General features: G+C 41.9%; 1 protein-coding gene across 1 annotated transcript in view; it reads right to left on the reverse strand.

Annotated features, from left to right (window-relative positions):
- Positions 1-18,463, reverse strand: part of LAPTM4B (lysosomal protein transmembrane 4 beta) — a 62,466-nt gene that overhangs the window by 9,783 nt on the left and 34,220 nt on the right. The window contains exon 6 of the mRNA XM_042786108.1: positions 10,898-10,993. Coding sequence (XP_042642042.1) covers positions 10,898-10,993 — 96 coding nt within the window. The remainder of the gene's footprint in view (positions 1-10,897; positions 10,994-18,463) is intronic.

Below are 18,463 nucleotides of genomic sequence, written 5' to 3' on the forward strand. Positions count from 1 at the left end.
ACATAGTCACAACTTGTTCAGAATATTCTCCAAACTATCAGAAATTTGAATGTCAAGGACTTGCTGAATTACTGGTCATGCCTTATAAGAATTTTTCCTCCACTGATTTTTCTAGCCTGCAATTGAACCCATGTTGTCTTTTAGCACCCACAATGTCCTGTGGCAAGGAGTCCCACAGCTAATCTAGGTGTTACATGTAGAAATACCTTTTTTTGGTTTGCTATGAAACCTGCCACTAGCTATTTCACTTAATGTCCCCTGGTTCTTTTGATAAGACAGTGAGCAGTTTTTCCTCCTTTACCTCCTCTGCCACTCATGATTTTAAAGACCTCTGTCATGTTCTCTCTTCTTATGTCCCTCTTTCATCCCACTAAGGCTCATTGCTTCCCTGCAGTGCAGTCTGAAGTTAATTTCTCCATACTAAGAAACTCGATAGTTTTGGGTCCAGGCTGAAGAGAGAGCTCCAAGACCAGGCACGGGGAGAAGCATTACAGTCAGAAGAGTGCTGGGGAGGCAGCTGACCTCCATCTGGATGAAGATTCCTTCATGCCCAGGAGAGCAGCAGGCACTTTCACCCAGCTGACCTATGTTAGGTGTTCTTCCAGATGAGATCAACTGCCCTTTAGAAGCAATTCTTATAAAAAATGCTTATAAGTATCTGCTTCAGAGGTGGCTGTTTAAAATGTAAATGGCTGCTCTGATCAAATGAGTCCAGTCAAAGCAACTGTTTCTGAGGAAGTCAGAGAGAAATGTTTACAAAAAAACCTTTTCCATCTTTCTTTCTCCCCTTTCCCTGTTCCCAGATAAAAAAGCCCTGAGTATAGGGCCAAAGCTTCACATCCAAGCCAAATCATACTTAATATCAAATGAGAAATGTTTAACTTTGCTTTATGCACAGATGCTTTTGCTTGAAAAGTTTGCCCAAAATGTGCTCGTTAATTACTATTTAAGGGCTTCATGATATGTTGTCTGTCAAATAAATCCCAAGAAACCTTCCTCTTAATGTGGACAGGAAGTATTTTCATGTTTATATGTATGCATTTCCTTTAGAAACCACACTAGAATGATTACAGATGGAATAACTGGAAACAGAATAGCTCAGAGATAATTTATAACCCCATTCAGCAAAGAAGTACTCAATGCTGCAAAATCATCTGTGCAAGGTTAGAGTTGATATGTTTTGTTTTCTTTTGACAAAACTGTTTATTTCAAGCCACCAGCTCTCCAAGACACTATTCAAGAAACTTTACATGAGTTTATGGATTTCTGTAATGAAGCAGCACAATGTTTCAGCACTCCAGATAGAGGAATTAATGTATGTATTACTAGGACACAACAATATTAGGGATAGATTGTGATTACCCTTGCGTGGGAAGAAAATTGGATTCAGGAAGCTATTGTCTTTTTCCATCATGTACAAGTTCATAAAAGTCATCCAGAATAATGGTGTAATTACCCTCTCCATCCAAAGGCATGGAGGGATAGTCCACCTCAGGCCACAGAAGTCTTTCCTACATCTTGGCCAGCCCTGTACTGCTGCATCTCTAGTTGATCATCATGATTTTGTGCAGACAGAACATTTTTTTTTTCAAATTTTCCTTCACTTTTCTTCAAAATGAGCATTTCCTGGATGAGCACATGCTTTCCTGGGGGGTACTTGCCTTCATGTTATCAGTACTGAAGACCTGAAGTATACTTTGACTGTGTGTAACAAATGGTTGATGTGTTGTCCTGAGTGCAGAGACTGTGACAGAGCACGAATCTTTCAATGGACTTTTAAAATACTAACCTGCATCTCATTCTAACCTTATCTCCTCTTAGGATTACATCATATATCCCACTCAAGAATTAACAAGACAAGAACCTAGGAATAGCTTATGTGGGGCATCTAAATTGTTTAACAGGACTGGTCATCTCCTGAGAGTGTGATTATCACAGCCATGCTTGCATGACAAATATTGCTGGAAAGGCTTCTGTCTTATCTTCATCTCACCAGATGGACCGCTTTCCCCTAGCTGTAGGCTTAGGGGTATGGGATGACCCAGTGTCAGTCTTTGGACACCACAACAGAGAGATGGGCCTGTTGTAAAGTTTGGAGGTAGATTTTGAAGTCTCATTGTAACATTCAGAAGCAGTAAGATCTGTGATTTTGAGATGACCAATCCCTAGTTCTGTCTTCCATATGTAATTTTCATTGATTTTTATTTTTATACAACACATTCTTTTGGTAACACTATTAAAAAGTAAGGTGTAATACTGCCGTATAAAATACAACTTTTCTTGTGCAGTGTATTTAGGCATTTCCTAGGAAACGTTGAAGGGAAGCCTTTGTTTATAACCAAAGTATTATAATACTGTGTTAAAACTGCAAAGGACTAGTGTCATGAAAGGTGATGAACTGACGGCTTGAGGGGAAAGTCTTACATATATATAAAAATCCATTAATGTTAGTAAATCACATCTGTAAAGCACCTGTCCATCAGAAACACCCACAAACTTTGTAGATCGTCTAAATTTGGTACATGAATGCCCACTCAGCCTTGTTCTTTCTGAAGTTGAGTGTTTCTCACAGAGTTCATTCAAAGCAGACCTTGCTTTCCTCACTGCTCATAAGACAGAGCACCAAAACCACAATTGCTGTGCAGTTTGGGATAGACTGCAGCGGGCAATCCTGTGTCTATAAAAAGTCCTGAAGGACGCTTGGGAAGAGCGCAGTTCCTCTATGGGCGCCATTAAAGTGCATTGAAATCAGATTGCAAGGACGGCCCAGAAATCACCAGAAGCCATTAATAACCCCAGGAAGCCAGACCTCTGTGTTATTGTCACTGCCTCAGCAAAACCACCACAGCCGGGTGCTGCTCCCTGGCGGGGAGCCGAGCATTCCCCTCACGTAACCTGTGAGAGACCAATGCCACCAGCTGAACCACCAGCTGCAGCCGCCCCCTCGCACCCAACTGACGGCCGATTTTCCTTCTGCATCTGCAGGGTTTGTGGTGTTGGGCAAGTTTTGGCAAAGAGGCTGGGGGCTGGAGGGACTGGGATGTGCGAGGAGTTCCTCCTCCGCTTGGCAAAGGCCAGGCCTGCACGGTGCGAGGGGAGGCGACGCGGAGATACCAGATGAGCTAGTGCTGGAGCTGAAGGCAGGGCCGCCTCCGGGAAGAGCAGCTCTGCAGAGCCGCAAAGCTTCTAGCGTGGGCCAACGGGGTGGCTATAAAGCCACAGCGGGGCTAACTGCTGCCGGGACTTTGCCTCTTGCACCCTCCTGCGTTTCCCTGCTTGAGCAATACCCGCCTGAGTGAATCCTGGCCTTCCCCGTCCTTTGTTGCACAGTGTAACTACAGCTCGAGCCTGACCTGGAAAATTCACACACGGCTCAGTTTATACACCCATATATCCTTGGCAACAGGGATTTAAGCTGTCATCAGCTTTTGCCACATTGATACATATCCTTGGAGTTACACTGAAGACTGAGTCGTTTTTTGAAGGCCACAAAACAGCAGCTGCCAGATGGTAATGTATCAACCCTGTTTGAAAAAAAAAAGGGTCTGTAAAGAACCACTGCGAATTTGTAAGAACTCTGTTTCTTCCTACACTGCAACACTCCCAATTAGTGACTCCAAAAAGATTTGGAAGATTTAGATTACACATCCCCATTTCATGTCTTCTTTCTAATCTAATTATTATCTATTCTATTGTGAACCTCTTACAAAATGTCATGTATTAGAATTTCTAATTCCAATATTTGAGCTGAAAACATATATACAGTTTTTGTGTTTAAAATAAAAATCCACTAGGAAAAATAGATACACTTGTATATTTTACTTTATTTTTATTGTAATTTAATTTGTAAGCAAATTTAATGACTGTGATGACAAGCAAAAATGTTTTGGAAATCTTATTTTTAAATTTAAGAGGATATTTGCCCCAAATTGACACCATTAATAACCTGCTCCAAACAGCACAGGTGGCTTCTGACAGCAGCTACCTAGTAATGGCTGAGACCTATAACAACAAGTGTGATTAGCAAATAGCACTAAGCAACTGAACAAACAGGCAGCATGAAGCAATTCAGACTACAAAAAATGCTGGATTTTAAGGTAAAAACCTTCCATAAGCACAGAAGCAGTGGAAAAAAGAGCCGAGTATAGATGATAATATGGAAAAGTTAAAAAAAAAAGAAGAAGAAAACCCAGTATCTTCGCTAAGATTAAAGGACAGCTGACAAGGGATGGGACTTCACTGCAGGTAGATTATGAAATGCTGAACTATCTGAATAGTTGTTTGTTGGCGGACGCAGACTGTCCTGATACTTTTCTGCAACTCAAAATCAAACAGAAGAGGAGGAAGTGCGCATGTTGCACATGCACACTAGCAAGATGTGAATTCTGGCATCCACGTGGAGCCTGAGGCCTTTGAAGATTCTCTGATTAAAGACATTGCTCTGGAAATGTTTATAAGGATAATTCTGCAGAAAATCAGATCCAGCATTTAAACCACACTCCGAGGTCTCATGTAGACTATTGCATGTGTTTACCAACTAATCAGCCCCTTTACTTCAAGCACTGGGTAGTTCTGCTTATATGTTTTTTCCCTTGCCTCCGATTCTTCTTCCTCTTCTCTCCCTCCCATTTTACCTACTTTCCCTCTTGTTTTATCAGACAGTTTCTTCTAGGGAAGGTCAGAGCTCCTCCGCCTGGACTCTGTTGGAGGCCCTGAAAAGGGCTCAGAGCATGAGTCATGACAGGGGTATTCATTTGTGGTGTTCGCTCACTTTAAAGTATGTTCATGGTTACTGCTCACTGGAAAAAGATCCCTCTGATCTAGTGGCCCAGTAATAACGCTGTGCATACAAACTGCCACACAAGACCAGCTATCTGGTGAACACTGCCAAGTTTGTAGGATTTTCATGCCACATTATGGAAAATATCTTTAAAGCAGGACTTTCCTCCAAGGTGTCTTATACTCTGACATTTACCATCCCCAAAATGGCTCAGTAGGTAGAAATCACAGGTCCCAAAGCACCTATCTGAAACAAGAGCTGCTGCCCATGGTTCTCTGCCTCTGGGCTCCATCTCAGGCTTCAGTCTGTTTAAGTGGCATGAGTCTAAGGGTACTTCTCTCCAACCATAGCCAAACCAATCACCTTCCACACATGTAGAAAAGCACAGTAACACAAAGAATGGATCTTCCAACACTACCAAAGAATATTCTTCCTCTTCTCAGAGGAATCATCCCACAGGAATAAAAGACCTAACTCTGCACTTCTAAAATAGGTCTTCTATTGCTTTGAGAAAGGGAGGGCAAACAAAAGTGTTGACAGATTAATTACAGTCTACTTAGTTGATGTCATGTCCACAGAAGGAATGCATGCGTTGAAAAAATAAGTAACTTAAGTAAATGTATGTCAGATAGGATCCATTGGAGAGATTTGATAAAGTATGTAAGAATCTAAATACTACTTTAAAGAGAGATTTACTGCTTTACATTTTATCCCTACTAGCATCATGACTGGAGATGAAACTTCCATTGATTAGCTTCAGTGAGAGTTAAAAATAAACAAAATGAAATCCCCTGGCTGTCCAAGAGCACAAAGGAGCTCTTCCTGCCCCAGAGAACAAAATACTTTGAGTTATCGTCTACATTCATACACTGCCTATTTTTTCCAAATTGGATGAATTTTTCTATGATATTGCTGCCACAGTTTAAACTAGTGTAGAAAAATAATCTTCATCCATGGTGTTCGTGAGCAGTTGGCAGGAAAAGGCAATCCCAGATTGGGAAAGTGGAAAAAATAATTTTCAGGTTACTGTGGTTCACTGCAGGGGAGCCACCTTACTGCTAGAAACTATGGGGAGAGAAGTATTGGAGAAACACTTAGAGGAGGAAGATGATACCATATTCCCAAGTGACTCTGCTGTGCCAAAGGTACACAGCTGGTTCCCCAGGTCCTAGCGTTATCAGCCCCAGGACCATAGGAGGGTCATGTCTTCCCACCGGCTGGGGTCCAGTCCATTCCCCTGCCTGACACCAGTTGGTCCCCCCACCCCATAATGCAGTCGGTTTGTGGACCCAAGTTGGGTATGTTCACGTGGTGTCAAACTTTGATCAAGGGCCACAGAAGGAGGACCTCTCGCCTTACAGGGGCAGCAGGAATATCCCATTCACAACTTGCTGCGGGAAGGATGTCCGTTTGTTCCAGATGGCACAACTACAAAAAGGATGGTTTAAACCACTTACACTGAGTGACAAAAATCAGATTATCTGTTAGCCAATAACTGTAGCTGTCAGGTTAGTTACAGTTCAGATCTATGAGCACTGTTTCTAAGAACCAGTTTGATAGGGGGAACTAGAAATTTCTATGCTGGGAATTTCACACCCAGGTCAGTCCACACTTAAGTTATTCTTATGGCTTTTAGTGGTATGAAAATTAGATAGATAGTAGAAAGGCAAAGAGACAGGTGAATATTTTTTAAAATAAAGTATTACTGAACTGGGGGCTGGTAACAGAGAAGGGTCTGTAGAGAGGATCTCACAAGGAGTGTGAGAGAAGGTGTGACAGACGCAGGAGAGTGCCAGTGACCAGCATTGACAGAGCAGTTCTGTATAAGGACAGAAAACACAAAAGCTCATCTCCTGGAAGGACATATCAGTAGATTTCCACCACATGACCAGCCAAGAAAAAGACAGATGAATACTGCTGTTGAGAGCTGTAAACTCTCAACATGCATTTGTAGAGTCATGATGGACTTGCTTTAGATAGAAACTGGAGAAACTTATTCTGAGACCCACCAAGGGCTACCTGGACACAGAGAGGCAAGGAACAAGGAACAAGAAGCAGGCCCACATGGCTATGCTTAAGGAGTTACCCATTCTGATCAAATCTGGTTGTGATGTGTAAGCATGCTTACATACCCTACCAGTGATAAATGAAGAAATGCAGTAAAACAAAATATAATCTGGTTATTATTTTCAGAACAACTTTCTGGACTGGAGAAACAAATATATACAATCACAGCTTCTTACTCTTTTGAACCAATTCCTAGCACTCTATATTAAAGTTTCCCTCTTTAGTAAGAAAGTGACCTGTAATCCAAACATGTCGGAAGGGTTCACAGCTGCTGCATCCAGAAAATAACTGTGGACCCTTCCTATCTCTCCTGCTGTAGCATCCCAGCTATTAAGGATTTGATTGTTCTTATTGAGAAAATCTCAGTCATTAATGTCACATTTCCATTTAAATTGAAACTCTTAGGTATATTTTTCAAGGGTTCTGAGAAGGTAAAACAGACAACTACTAGTTCAAAAGTTAGAGGGAAAATAATGGTCTTTATGAAGGTATAAGTAAATTTGTATTTATCTAGAAATGGAATATCCAAGAGTTTCATTTTGCCAAGATGTTAACAGACCACAGATAAGAATAACTATTGTAGCTGACATGCCTTTTCTTACAACAGACATGGGTCTCCCTTCAAAAAATGGCACCCAACAATCATCATAACATGAATGCAATTGTTTATGGCTATTTAATTGTCTGTAATTAGAATTATTAGAGAGCAGGGTTTTACTCATTCCTTTTCCATTTTCAATATAAATCCTGCAAGGATATAGAATTTTGAATTCATGGGTGAATTTGTTGATGATTTGTTATTGAAGGCAGAAATTTCTTTTTTCCCTCAAGTGCAAATTATAATAGAAATAAGGTATACATTTAATTTTTAAGATATTTTTTGAAGACAGCTCTCCCAAAAAATTGTGAGATACAGTAATAAAATGTTTCTGGTAATAAATTTCTTAGCTTCATTGAAAATACTTATGTAACTGCAGAAAGTTTTTGAATTTCTTATCATCCCAATACATAAACCAGATCTTTTAAGTCTGGCAGTAAACTAACCCATACTCTAGCGCATATCTAAACTTCATTCTAAATGTTTTTTTGTAATACAGTGTCTAGCACTTGCAACTCTAATAACTTTAAAAAAAAATCTTGTATGTAGGGTGTAGATGAGATGCAGTAATTACTATACAGTACAAGGGATATTAGCAGATAGCAGCTGGGATCTGATCTCTAGATTTTGGAAGTGTTGGGGTATATTTAAAACTTGTTACTCTAAATTGTAGCTATTATGCCCAGTCCCATATTTAAGCTTAGATTTTCACTTCCATTTATACAGATTGATATTCTTTCAGGTAATGCTGATGATAAGTATATATCAAAAAAACATCCCTGAAGACAAGTATATGCCCTGCGGATGTGACCTGCAGCTCTGTTGGAATTCAGGTAGCAGGTTTGATTCTAAAAATGACAGATTTATTTCAAAGCAGAAGGCAGAGATTGACCCACATTTTTTTAAGAAACTTGTAGTTTATAATTTAAGGGCATGTTGGTGTGAAGGAGCCCTGACGACAGAAGTTTCCCAGCATCAGGAAAATGAAAAACCACCATTTTAATATAAAAGTACACTTGAATGTTGGGGAAATATTATGTAATTCAATAGACAGCAGTTTCCTATCACAGCATTTCAAAATTTCATGAGGTTTCTTCAAGAGTTCTAAACTCTCAGAGATCCTCAACACTCAACTTTCAAAGCCCTGTTATTCCACACTTCATTTTAAACCATTTTTATCCAATTGTGTGTTGAGCTTACTTTTTTACAGTCATGTGAAGAGGGTTTTTTGCTGATGTCTCTCAGTGTAGACATAGAAAAAAAATCTGAGTCTGTGATCTGTGTTGGTGAAGGGCGGGGAGAACAATCTCCTGATTCACAGTGGAAAATGATCACAACCCTACAATCTGTTGTTCCTTGCTGAAGCTCAGCAATGAGCAGAAGAAAGAAAGAGAGAGGCTGCTCAGGAGCACATCAGCTCCTCCATCGCATTCCTGAGTGCACTGTGCTGATGGGTGTCCATGGAGCTTGTCAGGGAAGGTTGTGCAAGAGATTGAGATGGACTGTGTCACCTAGGGATGAAGGAGCTCATCCTGACTGGAGAGAAGCAGTCAGACATGAGTTCATTTGAATGAAGCTTGCCTGCACCCCAAATAAATAATTCAAACCCTGGGCTGTTAGTGACTTTCCTCCTGCCTCTCTGGCTGGGCCTGAGAAACTCTTCCCCATCAGCACTGATCCTGAGCTTTTCTGTACTCCTGAACAAGAATTTTTGGTGAATTTTTAAGTTAGATGATAAATTCCCAAACAGCTCTTTCTATAGGACCTGATCTAACAAGGAAATAAAGAGTCCAGTGGTTAGGGCGCTAGCTAGGAATGCAGAGCTTTTCTCAAAACCTGCCTCTGCTGTATTGAAAGATTAAGATAAGTAAAGTCAAATTAAACTCTCAGAGCACAAATATGTCATCTGTAAATGGGATAAAAGGGCTTCCTTTTCTCACAGAAACACAAGTGCTTTAAAGATGAGGACGCAGCTCAGAGCACTTTACTAATTAATAAATGCAAACCTCTGAGAGTTTTGGTAACTAGTCATCACTGAAGACCAAAGTCTTTTACTTTGTAAAGGAAGCAGTGGAGCAGGTGGTTTTAATGTAGCTTTTAAAAAGCCATGGTAAGTTTAGTTTCCCAGATAATCCAGCTAACACTCTCCCACCACCGAGCATGCCAGTTCTGTGGGTTGTAGGGTTAGCAGTGTTTGAAGCTGAGTTACAACTACCCTCAGGCCCAACAAAAGAGCTATCAAAATTATTTCACATTAAAACTCCTGGTTTTATTCAAAGTAGACTCCAGTAAAGAAAGTAGTAATACTTCTTAGCTCTCAATAAACCCATATTTTTATACTTAAATGTTTTGGTTGCCATAAAACTTCTTAGGCTTTTCTTAAAGCTCCAGGTATTGAAGACAAGTAACTATCCAAGAGTTACAACTTTCATGTAAAAGTAATAATAGTTTCCTAAACTCTAGTGGCTGCGCAGGAATCACTCATTCCAATGGTTTAAAGCTGATGGTCTAATACCTCAGCTTGTGGAGACCACACATGATTAAGAAAACCTGAGGAAGGCAATCCTGAAATTTTACCCAGATGACCCAAAGGACCAAGTTCATGCTGCTCTCAGTCTGTTACATAAATGATGTAAAGACCCTCGTGACATAAGCTGTGGAGTCACCCCGGGGAATGGTTTGGCACAGTGCCCTCAGCGTGTAGCTTGGGTGGAACCAAGCAGCTCCATGGAGATACCGCTGCAAACAGAACTAGCTCTTTCCAGGAACTCTTTCTTCTTGTACTCCTTCAGTGCCTTCTGCAACAAGCAAGACATTGCTTAGCAGTCATGCCCTGCACACATGCATGTTGGCACGAAACTACTATAAAGTGAACTAACACCTTCCATTCTTTGAGGTTAAAATCTGTTTATTAATTTCCTCCATGTTGATCTTCATTTCATTCTGTCTCCTTACTATACAAACCCCATCATGTGCTGGGACATGAATCACAGAACTTCTGTTGCCTTTTAGCTCCTCTCTGTGAGTGTGTAAAGCACTACACCAGATGTTGAATGTTTTAAATCACAGTTTCTACAGCTAAATCCACATTTCACAGCAGGTGTAGACCACAGCATCCCTGGGTCCTAGTCAGTCCCCCCACCATCCAGATCATCACACAGCTGGAGAGCTCAGAACTGGGGGTCATTCCTGGGGCCACGTGGTAAACTGTAGTTTATGCTCAACACATACTCTTCAACAGACTATATGCATAAAATAAAACCATTTTTTTAGTAATAGATGTGCTTTGTAACCATAACACACCAGTCTGTTGAATCTCAAGTCTAAATATAACCAACAGATAAGGATTCTCAAAGGAATTAAGATGATTAACTAAGGAGTCAGATATTAATATAAAATAAAGCTATTAAATGCATAATATTAGACAAATGTTTGTGGTCTAACATCCTTACCGCAGTGTCATTAGTAGTAATGTACACCAACACGTCCGAATTGTTTCTGCCATTAATATATCGGTAACAGTTCCACACGCAGCTTATCAAGTAACCCTGCAAAGAAAAGGTGTTTATTATTCTATGCAGAAGACAAACCACATATGATTTTATGTTAAAACATTTCTATTCTTATATAAATAAGGTTGTGGGCTCGATAGAATCATGGGACAGTCACTTTTCTGGTTGCAGTGACTATGTGTAGGGGCTCTGTGAGTAACCCAGCACTGTTCCTCATACTGTTAGAGCTGGGTTTCTTCAGTCTTGAGAAGAGAAGGCTCCAAGGACACCTTACTGTGGCCTTTCAGTGTATGAAGGGGGATTCTAAGAAAGATGAAGAGAGACTTTTTACCAAGGCCTGTGTGACAGGACAAGGAGCCATGGTTTTAAACTGAAAGAGGATAGATTTACATTGGACGTGTTGTGGTTTGAGCCTGGTCGGCAAGCAACCACCGCAGCTGGTCACCCTCCCTTCCCCCTCCCCACCTGGGAATGGAGGGGGGAATTAGAGGGGTGAAGGGTGACTCGCAGGCTGAGATAAGAACAGTTTAATAATGGCAATAAAAAGAGAACAATGACGATGATGGGGAAAAAAAAGAAATATATAAACAGGCAAAGTACAGCGTAATTGCTCACCACCCGCTGACCAACGCCCAGCCCGTTCCCGGCCAGCGACCCCGAGATACCAAGATCCCGCAATCGCAATCCCAGAAGCAAGAGAGAACCTCCCCAACCACCCCTCCTTTATATAGTGAGCATGATGTTCCATGATATGGAATATTTCATTGGCCAATTTGGGTCAGGTGCTGTGGCCGTGCTCCCTCCCTGCTCCCTGTGCCCTTGCGCACAGGCAGGACACGGGGAGTCGGAGAGTCCTGGAAGTCTCAGTAGCAGCTGAAAACATCAGTGTGCTATCAGCATTCTCCTCATACCAAACCCAAAGCTAAATCCAGAACACAGCACTCATCTAGTCCCTGAAAAGGAATATTAACTCTATTTCAGCCCAAACCAAGACAACATGAGAAAGAAACTTTTTACGATGAGGGTGGTGAGGTCCTGGCACAGGGTGCCCAGAGCAGCTGTGGCTGCCCCCTCCCTGGAAGGGTTCAAGGCCAGGCTGGACGGGACTTTGGGCAACCTGGTCTAGTGGAAGGTGTCCCTGACCATGGCAGCACGGTTGGAACTAGATGATCTTTAAAGGTCTCTTCCAACCCAAACCATTTTGTGATTATGGGTACTCGTGTTGCACTACGAGCCACTCCATCTAGGCAGAGGTACTGCAATCTAGACCTGTCTGAATGAATTTTACTATTCCAGATATTTAATATTACAGCATACTTAATGTAGGCTAATTGTTTTGAAAAGGAGCAGTTTCTCTGGGCCTGAATATAGCTAAAGTAACATCATTTTGTATATATAACTTCCATTTTACTTAAATGAGCAGGTCATATATGCTGGCTTGCTTTCTTAGACCTCTCTAGAAATAGAGACAGATAAGTGTGCAGTCAGACACCTTGTTACTGCGCATGGGATAATGTCTACCAGCAGGGGTGAATTTTACAACATAAAATTAAGGTACAAGTTAGACTGTGACAAAAAAAGAGAAGGTACTGCAGATGCAGAATGTCTCAGGAACTGCAGCAAAAAGTAAACAGAATCAAGTTTTGGATTCTTTTATGGTAAGGATGTTTAAATATCATCAAATGAGGGTTAGCAGTATCAGAAAGTGGAAGCAAACCCCAGTAAAAAGAGTACAAGCACACTGGGGACTGAAGAATCATTAAGCAAATCACAGGAAACCCTCTTAATCTTGTGTGTGGAAGCCTGGCCAATGACTATGTGGTAATCTTATGTATCACCTGCATTGTTTCTATAGTCTGTTTCACTTAATCTGACACAAAATCAGTGTATTCCATACAACTGGAATGGTATGGGGTCTTCCTATTCCTGACTGACTAGCAAAAACTGCCAGTGTAAAATCTCCTATTGAAATCTGAAATTATTATTATTACAACCTACTGCAAGATCATAAACTTCACTGTTTCTGTTCTTGGAGCTCATTTGGCTCTGGGTAGGGCTGCTGCTTGACAAACAACTAGTTGTCTCCACTTTTTTTAACTGTTTGCGTGAAGTGCTCACATTCATCATCTCCTTCACCATCAGAAGAGATCCCAGTCTGGCCAACAGAGATGAGCAAAGTGACTGGAAGGAAGGCAGGAGGCAGTAACACATGTGGAAGAGCCAGAGTCAGATTCTCAGCATGCCAGGCACAAGTCTGGTGGGACTAAGCAGTTCCCTCTGGAGCTTTCTGCTTCCCACATACTCACACATGACAGTAATGAGGAAAACAATGTATTTTGATAGTTCCCAACTTATATTTTTACTTAGTAGGTTCTGCAGAGCAATTCTTCCACAAACCTCGCGTGTGCAAATTCAACTGCCAGCGCTGATTGGATTTGCATGTGTGTCTCAGAGTGAGTCATATTTTTGTGACTCACTTGCACTGATGACCTTCCAGAAGCCTCTAATCCTTTTGAGCTGCCCTGTGCTTCCTCCCTTGCCAGAGCTGTCACACACGAGCTGTGTTTTTCAGGATGCCACATGACTCACTGATAGCTCATTTGCAGATCAGGAAGCATTTTTTTCACCAGGGCTGAGCTGGCTGAAATCCACTAAATTTGCTTCCTCTTCTTTACAGCAGCTTACAGACCCTAAGTGACTTGGAAGTGTTGCAGACTTTGACAATACTTTTGACCATCAAATAGAGAGAGAAAAAGTCTTCTGGAGTGAGCTGGGTCTCAAGGGAAGGTTAGACTGTCTCTACAGCCCAAGGTGTGGGCTATGCAAACTTGCTCCAGGCTACTGAAACAAGTGGAGTAAAGGCACATATATGGAGAACTGCATCACTTCCAGAATTAAATAAAATGCCATTGTTAATTATAAATAGTAATAAGTAGTTCAGTAACTTTCAGTGCTCAGATACTATGCATGAAGAAAAGCATAAGAGCTAGTACAGAACAGAGACCAAATACAGTACATTTCTGTGGCGAGCTAGCCCGTCTTTATAAGAAACCCTTTACATTAAGCCTACCTGTTTACAAATCAATTTCTATACTCCTGTCAAAATCCAAACAGAGGGAAGCCCCATTTCAGATAATACAGCCTGGAGATTTATTTTCAGACAGTCCCATTCCATTACATGTGGTGAATAAAACACATTTAACCCCACAATGAACGCCTACAGCTCTTGCAGATCTGAGCCCTAGCTGTAATCAGCCCTGCTCCTGCATGCATGGGCTGTTTCTCAGTGGGTGAGGTCTGTCCTAGCCCTTGAATTAAAGAGGTCATCAGCCAGCACACACCAAGTAATTGGCCCCGAGACACTGACCCACATATGGCTGGGAGTGGCGGCAGCTCAGAGCATGTCCTTGTCCAAGTGCCTTGGACATGTGCTGCTGGCCTGCGACTTGTGAGTCATGGAGACTCATTTTCCTCAACCTGTAACTTCTTCTTTAAATTTGTACCTAATAATTATTTTCTACTGGTGCTGCTACACCATTAAATGGGATTGCTGATTCAGTTACCATTTTTTTTTCCTGAAAAACTTGGCTGAGGTTTCAAATACTGCTTTAAAATGTGTGGCTGGACACACAGCTTATAAATACATCAGTTTTTCTCTCTGGAGACCAATGTTCACATTTGAAATAGGCCCTACGTAAAAGGCATTAAGTTACTTCAGCCTAATCCGCCCTAAGTGGTATTCCCACATACCACAGCACAGGCTGCTGACAGACACCTTGGGGGGGGGGGGGGGGGGGCCAGCCCCAAGGAGCCACCACGTGAAAGGACGGGTGCGCGGGAAGGGCTGAATGTGGTAGCAGGGACCATGACTACTTCTACCAGCTTTCAGTCTTCCCCTTTGAATGGTGGCAAACAACTTGAGTCCCTAAGGAAATGAAACCCACAAAACTTTATAACCCTGCCTCTTGCCATTGTTACTGCCTATGCACTTGTTAAACAGCATTAACAACAGTAATGTACTGCACGACTTCTGCCCATCAGACACGTGCCTGACCAGCTGACTGACCAGCATCTTTGTGGAAATTAGAGGTTGCCACATCCTGCTGTTTCTTGTAACACAGCAAGGAAAATTCTGTGCCAATCTGGGTCACAGCAGCCCTCTGGGCAGCTCCCTCCCTGTCAGCAATCGCAGGGCTAACACCACAGACTCAGCACAGCCCCCTCGGGTTAGGAGCCATCTGCGCCGAGTCCCATTTTATTCTCCAGCTGCTTTTAATTTTTTTTTTTCTGTTTACAGAGCTGGGCTGGTCTTCAGTAATTGGTGAAAATGAGATAAAGATTTCTACACAAACTGAAATTTATATGAAGATTTCAGAGAGATGCTAATGTCAGACCAGTTGGCCACGTGTATTCCACATGGTGCTGCAGAAGAAGAAACAATGATTTGCTGTGCTGATGAAATCTGCAATTAAATCCATCTTCTCAGCACACTAGAAGGTATATCTTGTGAGTATATCACTGTACAAGAACCACTCCTTATACCTGTAAAGAAATGCTGTGATTGAAAATAATTAATGATGTCAAACCAAACCACTGGCCCGCAACACTTTAAATGGCACCTGGTATGGGCCAGGACATCATCTGTTGGGTCCCAGTCACACAGTGGGGTATGTAGTTTAAAGCAAATGACCACAGCTTTAGAGATGCTTCTCCTATAAGGACCCTGCCACCAGCAAGCCCAGTGCTGGGACCTGAACCAGGATTTCATGGCAACCTCATGTCTCTGTGTTGGACATTCCTGGAAGTGGGGATCAGAGCTTGGCTGTTGGGGCTGTGTTCATGGTCCTGACTGCTGCTCCATCACCCCGGTGGGAATGTAGCAGACAGCAGGGCGATGTGCTGCAGGTCAGGGTTCCCCCTGCCAGGAGGCATCCCTCTGGGCTGAGACATGAAATCTCTTAGGGTGAGCACAGAGCTTCATTCTGCATTACCCTTTCGCATCTGCTGAGGACACCAGGACATGCAGTGTGTACTCATCTCCAGGCTCGACGCCTTGTACACTCAGGTTATAGGCATATTATGGAGACTAGGGTTAATATTCAGTTTGCTGAAGAGCAGCTCATCTCACTGAACTGGAATACCTTTCGGCTGCCCCACTGGCAACCACCTCTTCCTACCTCCTTTCCAGAAAAAGAAAGGCCAAAAAAAGGAAAAGAAAAAGAGGCTGCACTCTGCAGCTGCAGAGCGCTCAGGGCAGCCTAGGGGAAAGGTTTATTCTGTTTGTGTTTGTGCTCACCTGAGCCTAGCTCATTTGGGCCTGAGGGCCCTCACCCAGGGTGGGGAGGGGGAGGTTGAGGCCTCAACCGTTCTGTTTCAGCATCTGGGACTGGCCAGAGAAAACCAAAGCCCTGTTCCCCAAACCAGCTGCAGAGGAGGGTGCATTTTGAAAGACACTGGTGTTGGCTATATGCCATTTGAAGTCCTGTGTACATGTATATAAATATACTTGTGCTGCTTGATGTCTTTCCTCAACCAGATAGGAAACACCTATGTTTCATGGTATGTAACTCTGGTTCAGTTTCTAGACAAACACAGTAAATGGAATAACACATTTTGGTCTACTCTGAAAAAGATTCTGCATGAAACCACCTGAAATATCCATTAGCTGCTTTGGATCCAAGTAAATCCTAAGGACTAAACAGACAAGTGTTTGTGTGTGGTTAGCTGGCTTGCTTTCTTACTACCCTCTCTTGTCCCCCTTCCCTTTTCACAATCCCACGTCTGCAAAGCACAAACCCGCCATCTAACACTGCTATATCTTGATTTCTGCTCAGCAGTGTTTTCCTTTGCGTGTAGCTTCTCCCAAAACAAAAGCGTTATGATGCAAAATGTTTCTGAGGAATCATGTGATTGTTTGATATTTCCCACCAGCTGAATGCAGCTTTTTCTACTGTAGCTTCTCCTAGGTTGCAATGTTTAGGTTCCTCTCTCTGTTTCTAGTCAAACTCCAGAGGGAGAGGGAGCTCAGGCATATTTTTATGCACAATACCTTTTCAGTTTCAGTATATAAATGTGGTACCATCTGTTAAGTCTATCAGTGATAAAGTGTGATGCATCTGATAATGTCCAGCTTTCTTTTCATGGAGCAGATTTCATAAATCTGCATAGCGGCTCTTCTGGAACACAAGAAATTCAAATGAAAATGCTAACTGGAATTTAGCATGTGTTTCTGTATGAGTCATATTTTTTGTGACTCATTTGCATAATATGTTGCTAGAATGAGCATTATATGAGCAACATATACTCTTGGAAAAAACATGTGTTAGCCACTTTAAAACTAAATTAGTCTTTTGCACTAATAATTTCACAGGTTTCTTTTTTCTGCAGTATTTTTGCCATTCCAATTTTAGTTGTGTTTTTTTTTATAGGCTTGAGACTTCCTTGCCATACTTAGTCAATGAAATACCAGACCCACCTGGTGTAAAAATGAGCTAATGCTTGCTTCTGAGAAATTTAAAGAGCACATCCCTTGTGGCACTTGATGGATCTACATATTTATTACATTCATATATATTTCTTAAAGGTGCAAACAAAACCAACTGTATAACTGTGAACATATAAAGCCAGAAGGCTAAATTGCATTCTAAATCACAGAAGAAAAGAGAATATAATTTTCCACAGCACCTTAAAGTACCCTGTCTGTTTTGTTTTGGTTTTTTCAATTTTGAAGTAGCTTAAATAATCTAATCTACCTCTTTTGTCACAATAATTTTCCCTGTTCATGTTGTCAAATGTATTGTCTGGGAGCAACATCCCTGGTGTCACTGTGCCTCTTAGGGACCTCTCTAATCTAATGCATAATTGCTCTGCACAGAAAGAGCAAGAACTATTCTGAAATAAAACCCAACATGAGAAATGTAAGAACGTCAGCACTGCGCTATGAGAAACTTGCAGAAGGCTGCAAGAAGGGGGCAAACATGCCAGCATACTTTCCAAGAGGTCCAAGGCTCAGGGGACTAGCTGAGCCACAGGTGGTTGCTTTTCATACATTGATTTGTCTGATCTTATTCTGAGTTCCTTTTGGACTTCTGCCCTGCACAGGAGGTGGGGGCTGACATCTCTGGACCACAAACCTGGGGGTGTTGGTTTCACATGAACCATTTCTGGATGCACTGGGTGATGCTACATCTCCCCTTCGTCTGGTACCTGTCACCTCCAGCTCTCCCATCTGTGAGGTATGCATAACAGCAAATAAATCATCACTCCCTGTGCCCTTTTGCTGCCTGGTGTGACAGTCCTTTGTGTTGCTGTTCCTCCCAATTGTTTGGATCTATTTACCTGCTCTACAACATCCTTTTTGAGATAGAGCACTAAAAGTGAATGCATGATTCCGGTAGGTATGCAAACTGGCAAATAAATCTTTAGAATTCTGTTTTTTTTCTATTCGTTGCTTAATGTTATTGGCATTTGATTTACTTGTTTGATCAAAACTGAGGAGTAAGCTAA

This window comes from Tyto alba, unplaced genomic scaffold (genome assembly GCF_018691265.1).
Source record: "Tyto alba isolate M040663 unplaced genomic scaffold, T.alba_DEE_v4.0 Super-Scaffold_9, whole genome shotgun sequence".
Classification (NCBI taxonomy): Eukaryota; Metazoa; Chordata; class Aves; order Strigiformes; family Tytonidae; genus Tyto; species Tyto alba.